Source organism: Macrobrachium rosenbergii, chromosome 8, assembly GCF_040412425.1.
Source record: "Macrobrachium rosenbergii isolate ZJJX-2024 chromosome 8, ASM4041242v1, whole genome shotgun sequence".
Taxonomy (NCBI): domain Eukaryota; kingdom Metazoa; phylum Arthropoda; class Malacostraca; order Decapoda; family Palaemonidae; genus Macrobrachium; species Macrobrachium rosenbergii.
This window is the reverse complement of record NC_089748.1, coordinates 71320285-71336880: the sequence shown is the minus strand read 5'-3', so window position 1 is coordinate 71336880 and position 16596 is coordinate 71320285. Positions and strand designations below refer to the sequence as shown.

The 16596-nt window shown below is 39.8% G+C and overlaps 1 protein-coding gene across 5 annotated transcripts in view; it reads right to left on the bottom strand.

Moving 5' to 3' along the window:
* Spt20 overlaps positions 1-16596 on the bottom strand; it is a 256861-nt gene that overhangs the window by 80926 nt on the left and 159339 nt on the right. For 3 of the 5 annotated variants that reach the window (XM_067107974.1, XM_067107976.1, XM_067107978.1), the window contains exons 13-14: positions 5406-5498; positions 4195-4292 (exon numbers count right to left, since the gene is read on the bottom strand). In XM_067107974.1, coding sequence (XP_066964075.1) covers positions 4195-4292; positions 5406-5498 — 191 coding nt within the window. The remainder of the gene's footprint in view (positions 1-4194; positions 4293-5405; positions 5499-16596) is intronic. The other 2 variants (XM_067107975.1, XM_067107977.1) reach the window with 1 other exon arrangement.

Sequence of the window (16596 nt, the reverse complement as noted above, 5' to 3'; positions counted from 1 at the left end):
TCCTTGCTGAAGCAATCCTTTCCGAAGAAAGTGATGCCAAGTAAACCCTTCCCAAAGAAGACACTGACATTGATGACCCGCCACCCCCGTAATTCCATACCACCTCACCTCCTCTCATTATCCAACACGTCAAGCCTATGACACCAATTTTCAAAGGTAAGAAAACAAATTATTATTATAATCTGCTTAATGTATTTAGGTTTTATGTATCATTCATATTAGTAAAGTGCTCCATAAATCGTACAGTACCATCATCATCACAATTTAGTACTTAATGTTTTTAGGTTTTATATATCCCTCATATCAGTAAAGTACTCTATAAACTGTACTATTATCATAACAATTTAGTACTTATTTAGGTTTTATGTATCATTTATATTGATAAAATACTCTATAAAATGCACTACAGTACTACTATTGTGTTTTAGTATGAAAAAACATACAGTAAATAGTACAGGTACTCTACATACTGACTTTGTGTATATATCAAGTTGTACTTACAAATAAATCAAGATAAAAGTAAAGTATATCTTAGTTTTACCAGACCACTGAGCTGATTAAAAGCTCTCCTAGGGCTGGCCCGAAGGATTAGACTTATTTTATGTGGCTAAGAACCAATTGGTTACTTAGCAACGGGACCTACAGCTTATTGTGGAATCCGAACCACATTATAGCGAGGCATGAATTACGAACAGCTGCTTGGAACATAACTCATTTGTAGGTAGAGGAGCATCTGCACATTTCAAGAAATGAAAAAAGTAAGAAAAACATACAGAGAAAGCAAATAGCAAGTCAGGCAAAGAGCACAGATACGTCTTCACACAACAGTGAATGGAAGCAAAGTGGAGTGCAGACCAAAAGGTGGGTGGGGCTTCCACCTACCGGAAGCCCCACCTATCAATAGCTAATGATCTTATCAGAAGTTAAAGGACCATTCCAGCTCACATCACAAGCTAAATCTTATGCAATAAAGAACGAAGGTTTGTATTTGTGTGGGAACAAATAATGGGTTTGTATTAAAAACTGACATTTTTCTTGTAAGGTTAAAAGCATTTATCGTAGATACATAAACCTATGTCACACATGAAAGTACTTTATCTCTGAGGCTCAAGCTAGTTCAGTCGTTGAAACTGTAAACACAATAGTTTTAGATGCGTATGAAGAATCCCAGCAATTCACCTCACTGGTCCCTCAGCTAGGGGAGGGGAAATGGGTTCAGAGGTTGGGCATTTACCAGACAAGAAAATCGTAGTTTATAAACAAACCTTTGTCTTATACAGGAGGCTTGCTTATTAGGTGGGATGTACCGTCTGAGTGTGTGGTTGCTGAGAGCTTGCTATAATGAGGGCATGAAACTGCAGAATTTGGCATTACGTGAATCATAAACTAGCAATTCATGCTTCCCAGCAATATAGGTGAACATATGATGGATGACTCCTATAACCTCTTATACAACCTGGCATATGCCAACGCAAAGGCTGACAGAAAGCCAAGGGAACTTGTTAAAATCTCACACAAACAACTCTGCAGGAATAATTATTATCAGTACCCCTATACCAATTATATCTACACCTGCCCACTCCAAATGCCAGACACAGTACCAAAGACTGTCTAGCTCTCATATTATTTTCATCAATAATAGGAAGTTTGCACTGAGGGTTGAGTATCTATCCAAAGCTTTTCCTGAATGGTACCTGAGACAGACTACTGAGAATGAGAGATATCCCACACTAGAGGCCTGACTTTGTGGAGGTGACAAGACTGCTTAAAGCTCCTCATTAGCACAGAGTTTCCAAGAGTTTGAGAGATCCATAGCCCTTTAATCTAAAGATCTGAGTATGGACTACACAGCAACCCTTTACCACTGAATTGAAAAAAAAACTTATTTCCTAAGGGGCTCATGGGAAGATGAAGTCCATGATCTACTAAAGATTCATTCTGACCCATTTCTCCTGATATGCCTAGTTCCTCACTGGATGGGTCGATATTTCAGCTAGCACTGTGCTGGGCCCACGTTCAATTCTCCAGCCAGCCAATGAAGAATTAGAGTCATTTATTTCTAGTGATAGAAATTCATTTCTCTGTATAACGTGGTTCGGATTCCACAATAAGCTGTAGGTCCCATTGCTAGGTAACCAATTGGTTAATAGCCACATAAAATAAGTCTAATCCTTCGGGCCAGCCCTAGGACAGCTGTTAATCAGCTCGGTGGTCTGGTTAAACTAAGGTATACTTTACTTTTTTTTTCTCCTGATATACCACTGGTAAGGACTTCCTGACTATTCTTTACATTTTGCACATAATCCTGGCAAAAACCTTTCTCACTTGGCTGCTAGACTGATGATACCTCTACTAGTGGGGCAGATAAAGAAAAATAGGCAAAAGAAGTTCTCTCAAGGCCTCAACCAAGAGAGGCAACAGATTGGGGTACCAATCAGCCTGGGGCCAACAAAGACCCACATGGGCCACCCTCAGACTGGGGATGATCTGTGCATGCATGATCACTGAATGGGTCAGGCAAATTGTGGAAAGGCTCTGGGGGTGCTGAAAGGTATCCCCTCGTGCAGCCCTGGAGTCTGGGAGTGGCAAGCAGAACACCAGGTGCTTCCTGTTCAATCACTTCCCCCTTAATGCCTAGTTTACTTGAGAATATGACTGCATGCTTAATCTTATATTCATGACAATACTTGTTCAGGTAACCTAAATTAACCATGGAATTTTCATTCTCCCAATTTTATTCAGGCACTGATTGCAATCCAATTTTCTATGTGTACTTTTATTTCAGCAACTGTTTAAAGTATATTTTTCTGAAAAGATGGCAGTATGTTGTATTTAAATTTCTAAAACTCTTGTGGTCACCTGCAGACAGATCTCTCTGAAATAAACTTAATTTTGCTGCTCCTTTATTATCCACATTAAAGGCAAGTGATGGTAAAATTACTGGTGATAATTATGAAGACTTTATGAATTCAAGAGATGATACTAGCTGTGAATATATGGCTTCATAAGGCAAGGAAGTTGATGGCTAGGCTTTGTGAGATGCCGCAAAGTGGGTATGTGACAGGCAACATTGCAACAGCAATGAATCCCCCAAAGCCCATCTTTTCTGGGGAATAGTGAAATTAATTGTGTTCTGATGGTGAGGAGAATGTTTTACAGTAGTTTGAAGGCTTTAGAGGCTATATACCATAATAAACATCACTGTTGAAGAGATGAACAGAAATGCTGATGAAAAGGTGAAAGAGAGACCTGATTCAGAAAAAAGAAAGTACCCTGTAACAACACTGAGTGGAATGAGAGTTTTCTTATGTGTACAAATACGAAAAAAAAGTACCAAAAAGAAACCAGAGGAATAAGATTATTGGTCTAAGAAATCACTTTGGGCAAATAATGTCATATCCCAGGTTTTGTCAAATAAAGCACCTAGATACATTTAGCAAATAATGAGGAACATGACACTGATATTCATCCTTAACCTACGATTTATAAAGATTTGGCCTACTTAATCTTTGTGCATCATCTGAGTCTGGATTATGAGAGATGGAACACAAAATTTGATATGCTTGCCACAAGGTGTTGTAACTTGCTCCTCATGGCAACCAAATTCATGACAGGTCCTCCCAGATCTTCTTTGCTCCTTTTACATCCATACACTTCTCCATGTATAATTTTCTAACCTCATTTCTTTTCATCCTCCACCATAATATGAAGGCTCTTTTCTTCTAAGTGATAATTCTTTATACATCTTAATTATGCAACCACATCTCTTAATATATATCACCCTATTGTTGAACAACCCCCTACTTTTGCTACCTTTTGAAGGCCTTCTTCCACTGATTTCTTATACTTTGCTAGGCTACATTTCCTGACACTCTTCATACTCCTTTTCAATTCATTCATTTTTTTTAGATTTTGATTTTTTACTCTTTTAGATGTCTGTTTCTTTATCATCTTTGAGTCCATCACTAACACTTCAGCCTGCAAGTCTATACTGAGTTAAGTGTCTCACCTGGCATAACAGTGCAATTTTTTTCTTTGACATCATCCCATGATGATAAAACCCATCCGTGTTTCAGCTTCTTCACAAACACATACTGTCAAACTTCTAAGGGCTTCTTAAATTGTGTGCTTAGCAGCTTTAATATTTGGCCTGGAAGAATTAGTTTTCCTGACAAAAAAAAGTGTAATAGTTACCTGGGTTTTTGCCAGTGATACAGCTTGAGAATAAGCAGGTACTGTGCGATTCAACTGCGTAGTAGATGGTAATGTAATCTTCGCACCTCCCGGACCTGCTAAGAAAATAAACTTCAAGATCAGAGACAAGAAACAAAATATAGATCTACATAGCATTCAGTGCTACCATATTCATAAGAATAGACATTTTCTAGCAGGCCTAACTTTCATCAATAACTGAATTTAAAAAGAAAATTATTTATATGAAAATTTAGAGGCAACACCAGTTAAAACAATATGAATTCTCTTTATTCTACAAACAATAGATAATATAGTTACCCTAAAGAGATTATCACAATGTATTATTAGTCTCTTTTTATTAGTCAATCATACAGATTTAACTCACCCACAAATCAACTTTTAAAACTCAGTTACAAAACCTTCTCTCCCTTCTACATTATATACAGTATTCACTATTTAAAATGGATATGCCCAATTCATTTGTTTGACAGCAACAGTCTTTCTCTCAGTGCTTTCCTACAGTAACACAGTAGTGACATTTGGCATTTTAGTATATGATGCCTTGATTTGTAAATGCTTCACAAAATCACCTCTCCTGTGTTGAATTTCAAGAGTTAAAATCAAAAAGTTTATTCAAGCTTGCATACCATTCAGTTCTAAATGTGGAACTCTGTGCCTTCCTCTGCATTTCCTGAATAATTCAGCTTGCCTCTTCTATAAAAATATATCAACACTCTCCTGGTAACGAACACCTAGACTTGAACATACATGCCTGTTTCAATATCTTCTCCATAAAAAATGTCACCAGGTACAGTATTCTTTTAAACTACTGTACTTGATAACATTTCACTTCACAACACTATAACAAACAATATTCCATTCAAATAACTTGCACATTTAATTCAATTACCATATGCACTTTCTAATTACTAGAGTAACTTTAGTCAGCAACCAATACTTCTAAAGCACATTAAATCACCTCACTTGAAAATAAGTTACACAAGTATAAACTTTACAATCAGCATACAAGACTACAGAAAAAGCCAAATTTGTTTTGAATTTCTAAATAAGTGAGCATGCACACCAAGCTGTTCTACAGATTTTCAAAATATGTAATATAAATTACAGGTATTTACCAATTTTGTGGTAACCATGTGTGTCCAGCATATTATTCGATAAGCAACTACACCTATACATAACAAAGTTCTAACCTGTGGTGACTGCTACTGCCAATTTAGGTGTTCCACTAATAGCTCCAGACATTCTTGCTATCCCTGTGGTAGCTCGACCAAACATGGTTAAAACTGGAAAAACAATTATTACCAAGATCAGTACAATTTACACAGCAATACACATTCAAGTTTCCAATGTATTCTAATTCTTCCAACTTAATTTTTGGACTGGCTGTATTCTTACTCTCTGGGTCAGTGATAACCGATTTCACATCACAGACTCCACAAAAGCAACTGTAACTGAAGTTTCAAATACCTAAACTTTTTTTACCTGCTGCTCATCTAATGAAGATGTTATTTTACCTTTAAATTCGTCTGTTTTAAGAATATGAATGTTTTAAAATAAAATATACCAAATTTCAAAAAGTAATTTGTATCTTTCCTAGAATACAACCTATGCTTCCAAAAATGGAGTTTCTAGTGCAAGGCACACTTTGGCTGTCACTGACTTAAATATAAAAATGTAATCCTATCGAGTGGGCCTATGAGTCACTCATGACCTGGGGCTGCCTTGCTATTCCATTTTGTGAATATGCCTGCCCGCTGTCCTGTTCATCTACATGATTGGGAGATTGGAACCACAAGAGGGCAGAGGAGGGTAAACTTCCCTAAGAGAGTGTAGGTTTGCATCCTACAAAAATTACAAATTACTTTTCAAAAACTTTCATTGGTTCTGACAGGAATGCGCCTACAGAAATGGAACCTCACCAATAGATGGGAGGCCAATCTATAAAGTGTAGCAGGTGGGTATGCCCTGGTGTGGCAGTGCCCCACCTCCCAGTGCCCGAGGATCTACCTCCTACAGAACTCACATCACTAAACTAATATGGACATGATCATCCATGTACTCACTACACCAGATCAAGTCATCGAAAGATGCTCCTGGTCTCCTGGGCAGAGCCCCCTTTTCAAGACTCAACGCCTCACCTGCTGGTTGCCACTACCTGGCCCAGGGTGAATGTGTCTTGGACTTGGGGCTAAGTCTCTCAGGTAGAAGGACATGAAGGTTGACTGTCTCTTCCAGACACCCACCTTTCGGACCTGCAGGATGGTGTGGTTCTTTTTGAATGCCACTGAGGGGCCTGGTCCTCTGATGTCATGGGCCCTAATCTTCCCCAGAGAAGCCTCACTGCCTCCAGTGGAAGTGTATGCCCTTGCTATGATCTCCCTTGGCCAGAAAGAGATTGTATTCTAGAACTCTCTCTTCTCCCAGCCTGTACTCCCATTTTCCACGTGGTGGAAGATGATAATTGAAGCCCTCTAAAGACCACTTGCCAATATCTGCTGGAGTGGTTGACCATCCTTGACCCAGAAATATGGGACTTTCTTGATTACATCCTCACTGAGTGGGTCACCTCCTGACAATACCACAGCAGGAAGAGCAAGAAGCATCGCTGGGCGAGGTGGGAGACTATGCATGGGCTCCCTGAAGGAGGAACTGCCCTTCTTATAATGCCTTTTCTCATAGAGAGACCACTGCGGTGACTGCCACCTCACACACTCTTTGCACTTGACCCCTCTTGTGCATTTTCGTTCCCAACATGAAATAAAAATAAAGTGCGGATCTACCCCAATCAGGGACATAAACTTACTGCAGGGCTTGCACTTACCCAAACAACAATGGAAATTGGGTTTCATGTCGTTTCCATAGTAGTCAAGAAACACAATGGAGGGTAAGACGCATACACATGGGTGCCACACTACCCAGCAGGTCACATGAAGGTCACCCATATGACTCAGAAAAAATACAGAAATGCATCCCATCGGCACAAAAACTGTGATGAAACTTTAAGGGATAACACACTGGACTACTGGAGTGGCACAGGACACTGGGATGGCAACATTAAAGGCTTAGGTCATAAGTGACTCATAGGCCTGTTCAATAGGATTTTGTTTTTCTAGATATGTTGGTGGCAGCTGAAGCTTGTCTTGTACAAGAAACTTCATTTATGAAAGTGTAGGTTTGTAATCCATTCGGAAAAATTAATATTTTCATATACACCTATTATTTACAATTTAGCCTATTTTTTGGTCAATGAATTTCCCAAGATAACCCAGTTTCCTGAAAAGAAACTATAGTTCAAGAGGTAGTTTTAAGAAAGCTAACATGTTGCTCTGGACATGGGACAATCATTCCCTGGGTCTCTCACAGCCAAATGGTTAACTTTTTTTATTACCTAACAGCTGAAAGAAATGGTTGGGAAGGTTGTACCTTCATTTGCCAGCCACTAAACCTGTATTGACATAAAAATTATGCTTAAATAATGGAAAAATAAAATTTCATTAATCTCATAGATAAGTATCTTTACTTGTGCTACTATGCCCACTGAATCATTTCTGCATGCCCCTGGAATCATCCATGAGCAAGTTCTAAAGAAATACAGGTAAAAGGTTTTGGCATAGGATCAACCTATTTTTGGTAGTTGCTGTTGAGTCCTCAAGGAGTTAACCTTCCATGGTCTACCAGAGCTCCATGGTTACCAAACTAATGTCAAAGAATTCTCTTTTTGCTGGTCATCGTGGCCGGGTATTGTGTTATAGTGACAAACACTGTAACACTTGATGGAGTATTTAATGGACTCAAAGATAAGGGGGCACTTTCCCAAATCTTTATAGTAAGGCTGTATACCCAGGTTCTTCCATCGTCAAAACCTGCTTATAAGAAATGATTAATGGGCATGTGCAGTCCATCAGTGTGTCAACAACAGACCCTCGCGAAGACCAAGAAGCATTACTTTCTATTGGTCAATGCAGGATGATCCCTTGCCCAAATCCCATGCCTTCTTGTCAGAGAAGTGGGAGGGTTTTGAGGACTCAACAGCGGCTACGAAAAATAGGTTTTTCCAAAGTCAAAACTTGCTTTTTGATAGCGTATTGCTTGTTTCATCCTCATGGAGCTTTACAGAGAAATTGACAAGTGACAAAAAGGCTTAAGCTCTCAATTTTTAATCCCAACACCCCAAAGAAAAAACATTTCTGGTCTGTGGTCAAGCCACAAATTTCAAACCCCATTCTTTATTCCAAATACTCTTCAGGTCTCGGTACCAAACAACAAGAAACTATACACGAACTTATGTTTTAGGATGTAGTTCTACAGTGGCTTACCTAAGCATGCTGGGTTTGGTTGCACTACTGTTGCCCTTCTCTCAGCGATACTTAGCACACTCACCCTCAGCAAGACCCCTGGTTTTCTGCTGTAGTGCCTGGGGGTTAGGAATAACCATGCCACCTACTGATACACAGTGTAGTTGAATTTATTCGAGCTCATGGCAATAATGTTTTTCAAAAATACTGTCTCTGATGACCACCTTGTACATTTGGAGACTTCTTCGAAAGAGACATTTCTGAAGAAGGCCAACGACGTACTTACTTTCCTAATATCATGTGACCTAGGAAAAGAGTGTGGATTTGCCTTTTTAATGAGAGACACTACAATCATTCTGTGTACTCGTACTGATGGAGGAGTCAGGGTGACCTGTTTCGCCAGAGATTGCTTCTGGGTCCAAGGCCAAAGTATCTCCCCAACTTTTTTATTCTTTTGATGAGGTCGGTCTCGCATCTTTTTTCTTGCATGAGATAGTCAGAATATGTTCACATTTTTCCGTTGCAACCTGAGTATTGGATCTATCACTGATTCAAACTGCAGCAGGTCCATCATACGTTCTAAACTTCTAATTGCTGTCTGGAAACTCTGGGCTGTGCGAGGAACCTTTTGAGGACTTGCCTTATTCTGTTTTGAGTATGATGGAAAGAGAAACAGGCTGTAAAGAGTATCCCAACACAGACCCAGCCACTCAAAGCATCTGCTGGGCTTAAGGCAAGATTTTTTCCAATTTATTATAAAACTTTTTGACTGTAGTCTGTTGACCACTGCCCTTAGGTTTTTCAAGGACTCTTTTCTTGTGGGCCCCCATATTGACCAATCATCTAAGTAAGCTATTAGTTGTATTCCTTCTTGTCTAAGTTCTCAAACAATTACTGTTGCTAATTTTTAAAAGAATTCTTGGGGCAATGTTGAGTCCAAAGTGGATGACTTTGAATCTGTAAGTATCTTTCCCTATCCAGAACCCTACGAAGGGGCAGAAGGGGACGGTGACAGGGACATGCCAGTATGCATCTTTCAGATCTACGTTAACTATCCAAGTCCCTTTTGGAATGATTGAACACTCTTGGGCAACAGTAGTTATCCAAAACTTTTGGCAAACAATATGCTCGTTCGGAGGAATCCTTTTTGGGGACACTGAAGAGAAGTGCTTGGTGGCAAATATATGCATGTTTCTCTATGGCTCCCATTAACACGCCTTTCGGCACATAATCTTCCAGAGAGGGGTTGGTTTTTGGATGAACTCCTTTGAAGGAGGTGAGGGATGACACTGTTTCCACCCCAGCCCAAGGGGAAGACTTCCATTGCCTGTGGTGTCGTCGAAGCTGACCCCCGACAATACAGTTCCTATTGGTATCTGCCTCTTCCTCTGCCTTTGCCCTTGATATGCATTCCAGGTGTTGCTTTTCCTTTTCCCCTATAAGAGGGTCTTCGGACCTTGTGAATAGGATTTCCTTGCTGTTGTTGTCCCTTTGTAGGGAGTTGTCCCTTCTGACCATCTACCTGTCTGAGAAGAAAACTTTTGGGGTGGCTGAAGGCTTATACGAATTTTTTATCATAGCGAGCCTTTTTGGGTTGGGTAAAGGGGAGCTTCGGGTTTTTTTTTGTTTCCTGAATTCCCTTTTTCTCAGAAGAGCATACTCTGTACAATTCTGTTGGCAGGCTTGCTCGTTAAGTTTAGCCACAACAGACTCCTCAAACAGGTCCTTAGAGAAGGGGTTAGAATGTGATAGTGAGGCTATATTGGGAAGTGACTTGTTGGAACCCTCGAATGTTTTCATTCGTGCTTTTATGTGCCACTCTAGAAATTATAGGGTGCTTCCCATAGGGTTGTCATAAGACTTTTGTCCACAACAGCAAAAACTGTTCTGGAATCTTCTGGAAGCCTTTTGGTGGCAACTTCCAGCAAGGTGGTAGAGGTTAAAATACTAAGGAGGAATTATTCCCACAGTTGATCCTGAGGAAAAAATATCAGAGATGAAGCACACTGTTTCCTTGAAGAAATGTCGTTGGCTCCACCCAGCAACTACAATTCCAGCACTTCCCAGGAGAAGTAACTGAAAGGCTACCCACATCAAGGGGCTAAGCCTCGTGCTGCAGCTGGAAGGTCAAGTGCCTGAAACTCGAATAATGACAGAGCCTAGGTGCTCTCCCGGCCCTGGTGCTTTGCCCAGTGCCATATCTATATTACACATAGCCTTAGGATACCATTTCTTGTATTCATCAGAGCCACTGAGCTCTCATGGCACTCATATCATATACCTATAACAGTGCCTTAGCTTACTAGAGCAATCCTAGCCCTTGATCCAGAAAGTCTGTCTAGGGTTGTCTCCTACTTTTAATCTAGCTCCATATGTATTTGGTTCCATTCCAGCATACCCATGTTGAAGTATTTTATTTGCTTATTTGTGACATCTTCAATTGCAATACCCAGCTGTATTGTAACTAACCTTATTTTTATTATTATTACTAAAGTTTGGGATGCAGCTCAACATTCCCACTTATATTTAACGTTCGTTTATTGTAGGGATATATCATTCACCTGTGAGATAGGTTATTATTTTGATAATGCTGCTGGACATTCCCTCAGTAATGCAGTAGATTTATTCAATTTAGTCAATCCCACAGACAGTACATTCCTTAAACAAACATAAACACGTTATTCTTAGCACGAAGTATGGGTATTTTTATGTAAATTTTACACTACCTATTACGTGTTTTATGCTGCCTTTAATTAGTAGCCTAGAGTTAACATACAGTGCTGCGCTAGCTTGAGTCTGTGTGGAATTCAATTAGTTCAACTTTGTGACCTTAGTGCCAAGTTACCTTAATATTCAGTTTTAACCTTTATCCCACTGACAGTACCTCATTTAAATAAGTGTAAGCATATGTTCTTAGCATAAGTAGTGCCATGTTACTCTATGTACAAAAGAGTATGCTTAGACGGCCAGCCAGCCAAAACGCCCCTTAATTTACAGTAATTTACATTCGCTCAGTTTAATCCTGTTCTTGCAGACCTTTCTTCCTGTTAAGGACAAAATGTTTACTAATATAGGGGCTATTTCATGTTCAGGGTTAACTCTCGCTCATAAGTGGCTACCCCCCCAAAACAAACAAAGTGCAAATGGCTGCTCATATAGTAAACTCCTCTTGTTTTTGTCCTGTATCCTTCCTCCTCTGCCATTAATATCTCGTGCCATTATAGGTTGCATAGGGAGACATTGCAAGGACTGGAAGAAGAACTAGTCTGGCAGCAGCCATATTAGGCCCTATGGCAATCCGACTTCCAAAGCTCAGCCGCGTGCGCCCGAATTCACCCTCACATAGTTATTGGCCTTACTAGCAGGTGGATATATTTTTCCTGACTCACATCCTTCACAGGACTGCCAACCCTTTCTCCACTTGTGTCCCAATTCAGGATAATTGGATAGTGCCTTTGGATGCCTATGGTAAGCCTCAGATGAACTCGAGTATTTTGGTGGCCTGTTTTTCCTCCTACAGATTTATTTCTCAACTTTTAACAAACCCCCCCAAGTATAACCCGTGCTCACCCCATGTATTTCTCTCTCTCCATTCATCAGTAAACCCTCCTTTTGTTTCCCTAATTGATACTTTTCTCAGCCTGCCACCCATCATTTGCATGCTAGTCTAATTCCAATTTGTGAACAGTGCGATATGAGTTTCAATTGGCTGTACCATTCGTGGGCACGTTGTTAGTTAGGGAATCCTTAGTATCCCAAGTGCATGGTAGTAGGGCTTCAATTCTCACCAATCCCATAGTTACAGTAATTTGACACCTCTCTCTTGCAGAGGGATGCCTTTATTGTGAGTGACCAAGGAAACTCTCAGCTTGCCCTTACATTCATCAACTGGACTTATCCATCATCTGGACTTATTCATCTTTTATGGCACCGTTAATTATGTGTCTATGATTTATTATTATTCATGTGTGCCCCTAGTGTTAATTTGTAAACTATTGTTATTAATTGTTGAGTAAATGTAATTAATTGCTGAGTATAATTACACCTTGCAGTAACTTGAATAAAAGGAGTACCGAAAGTTAGTAATCTTCTTCTTTTCATTTTTCTCAGTTTTATTTTGTTTACTGTCTGCCATTTTATAGTGTTCTGTTGCTTGGCCAAGGCTGGCGAGTAACAGTCCACCACATATGAGGCTGAGTAATTCCTTCAAGTTTCCTCTTCAGAGGGAATTATTGTATGTAATTTCTCTTGGCTGGAAGGTAAATTCTACATATTCGCAGCATGGCGAGACTCAACAAAAATGGTGTAATTTTCATTTGAAAGATTTTGTCTGTATGTGTTGCATCTCGTCTGTTTGTCATGGTAAGCTCGTCTACATATAACATCAAACCATGGCTGGTCACTAGTCATGAATCTGATGACCTTTCCAGGGACATACCTTATCAAAAGAGCCATCAGCATTTCATTTCACTCTTTCTTGGGATCAGGATCTAATATAGCATCTGAAATATTAAATGCCTGACAAGCTTCAAAAATGTGATCCCACCTGGCTTTAAATTTCAGCCAGACCCTTTTTTCCAATGGTGGCATTAGGAATATACTGATTGACAGATATGTCCATCTCACTGGCACAATGATCAGAAGTGCCTATATATTCACAGACCTTGGACTTCACAATAGCTGGAAAATCTGTGAATATAAGGTCTAATTTATTACCAGAAATATGTGTGGGTTCCTCAATTAGCTGGACAAAATTGGAGGATAAACAGAACTCAAGAGCAGACCAGCCATGTTGATCTGTGTAATTTGAATTTAGCCATTCACTGTGCTTTGCATCACGGTCTCCACAAATAACGAATGAAGCTTTTGAATCCTGTGACTGAGCCATACTAATTCTTTCCAAGAGACAGTCATGAATAGAACTGTCGATATTTGGACTGTGGTAGACAGCAAATACATATATGTTGTGGAACTTACTGAAAATTTTAAAACAAAGAATGTCATGGCAATTACACTCCAAATTTTTCTAAAGATAAATATGTCATCTGAACTTAGTGTACACAGCCATACCTTACACAAGTGGGATGTTGCAACGATAAATGAAGTCAGGGCCATCAAACCCTCGGATTAAAAACTCAACCTTTGACTTGTTACTACTTGCAAGAGTCTCAGATAAAAACATCAAATCATAGTTACGGGCACAACTCTGGAGATCAAGAAAACCTGACCTTAAGCCCCAAATATTTGAGTAAAATACTTTGCAATTTTTCTCAGTGTAATGAGTAACTGGCCCAGGGTTCAACTCAATGTCTCCCGAAAGAATTAAAAATAACAGCATAAAATCATTAGCAAACTAATAAATAGACTCATAACAACAGAAACATTAAAAAAATCAACAAAACATTAAACAACAAATACCATCAACAACAACAGTATTTACATTTACAAAAATTCTGCTGAAAGTATAAATATATATGTGACCATATGTCATTGAAAAAAGTGCTGGAAGCAACTGGTTGACAAAGTGGGGCTGGCACACCTTGCAGAGCAAATAAGAAATCTGCCACATTTGCCACAACTGGGAGAGGACAGTCAGGATGGATTTAGAAATTATTAAATGCTCAGAAGGAAAAGATTAGGCAAAGACAAAGACACTTTCCTGATAATCCACCAAGCAATTATATTTTTCTCATCAGCCTGTCATGCATACTTTCCAAAAAAAAAAGGAATGAAAACTAAAAAAAGAGGATAAATGCCTGATAGTACCCTTAGGAAGGGAACTGCTAGGATCAATTCCAAAACCATAAAGCAAGGGTTCCAACAGTGCTGTCTTGTATGCCATGACTGTTGTAATAGCAAGGCGCTTGACCTCAAAAATATATATAAAATGTAATACTGTCTCAACAGATTTCAACTGAGCTCTCAGCATGGAGGTAACTAACCACATTTTCCATATAGACTGGTATGTAGTATGGATGAAGTCTATAGTTTTTGTACTATGCACCTAGCAATGTTAGGCAAATATTCTTCATGGTAGACTAGATTTGAAAATCCGCACATAAAAGTCAGGTTCAGAAAGGAAGATACATAGACAATTTCCCCTCCTGTTTGGGATTGAACGGTGGACAGTAATGGTATCTATTCTTTCACCTGTTGTTGAAAAAAACAGGAACTAATGATTATTCAGCTAATTTGGGCCCACTAGCTAAGTGGTTCCATTGACAGCTAGCAGATTGTTCAAAACTTTCAAAATCTTGGACAATGGGGAAAAAAGGTATAATGTCCTCCATCCTTTCCAGTCTGGTAGGAATACATCTCTTACTATTGCCTGAAAGTCCAGGTTCAGAGACACATACACTGGAACTTGATGGTTCTAGCATATGGCAAGCAAGTCCACTTCCGGATTTGGAAGCATGCTGGCAACCTCTTGATATAAGACATTACAGTCATATTGTCTGGAACCAACAAAATGTGGGTCCCTTATGGATACTTCAATTTTCTGAGATGGAGAGACAGCCAACAGCTCCAGAAAGCTGATCTGACACTTCCTCAGAGCTACCTGCTACCTGATGAGTCTCCCAGTGGTCTTCCCAACCTGTCAAGGAGGCATCCATATGTATTAACACTCGTATGAACAGTGAAGTCAGGTCAACTTGTTTTGCCACAGACCCCTTCCAGGTCCATGGACGGAGTAGCTTCCCAATCTCAGATGAAGGCGATTGCAAAGCCTTTCCCTGGCATGTGAGATCCAGACTTTGTTTACATCCTATAGTGGTACCTCAGGTATAGCTCTACCACAGATGCAAACTGTAACTGACCCAGACTTTGCTCTAATTGTTGTCTGGAAAAGCTGGGCTTTGCATAAATCTTCTCAGGTCCTTCCTTATTCTGGTTTGAGTGCTCTTAGGAAGAGAGAGCTGGCCATGAAGAGTATCCCAAAAGAGTTCCAGCCTAAGAAAAATGTTTCCTGGATATAAGGCGAGACTTGTTCCTATTCATTAGGAAACTTTTCACTGGAGTCTGTCGACTACCACTCTCAGGTTTTATCAGCGCTATTATCTGCTGGTTCCCCAGATTAGCCAATCATCTAGGTAGACCACTGATTAAATTTCTTCTGTCTTGAGTTCCCATAAAATAAATAAGTACAGTATATATAGAAAAATTTACACAAACAATGTGTTCAAACTTGACAGGTTGAGGATCATTCTTCGTTTGGAGGAATCCCTGGGGATGCTGAAGAGTGGTGACAAATAAACACATCTTTCTCCATGGCCCCTTCTTAAAAGGGATCTGGTTTTTGGAAAAAACTCCTTTAAAGGAGGGGTAAGGTAAGACCATAGCTACCCTAGCTCACTGAAAATTATACTGTGTCCCATAGAGGAGGACTTTTACTGCATGCGATGCTGAATATGATGACCCCAACCATGCAAGTCCTATTGGGGTACACTTCTTCCCTTGCCTTTAATACACAGCCCAGGAGTTGAATCTCCTTTCCCCTAATAGGAGAGTCTGCTGGTACTGTTGTCCATTCTTATGTTGTTGGTGACTGGAGGCTCGTATGGCTCTGAGTCATACTGAGCTTTCTTAGGCTTAGGAAGAGGAAACTCTCAATAGAATTATTTACCAAACTACCCTTTTTCAATTGTCAGGCTTGTTCAGTCAGTGTGCAGGAACAGACTCTTCAAACAAGTCCTGACATAAGAGGGAAGAATATACTGTACTAGGGAAGCTGCACTGGGGAGCAAAATGTTGGAGCCCACCAACGGTTCATTTCAAGCCTTAATGTGACACTCCAAAAAGCCATAATGTTCCCTGTAGGGTCTGAATAAGTGTTTTGGCTACTTCAATGAACACTGTTCTCAAAGACTGGGAGCTCTTCAATAGCTACTTCCAGCATAGTAGTAGAAGTTATAATATTGAGGAGGTGGAGCCTAACATAAAATTTAACCATGGCTTACCTGAGATTTTTCTTGTAGGAGTCCCAAAATGCTGGGTACCCATGTCCAATGGGAGCTTTTTCCTCTCAAAAGAAAGGACAAGCGTTGTCCATTCCTTTATAGATCTATCAGATGCTGAAACAGCAGAG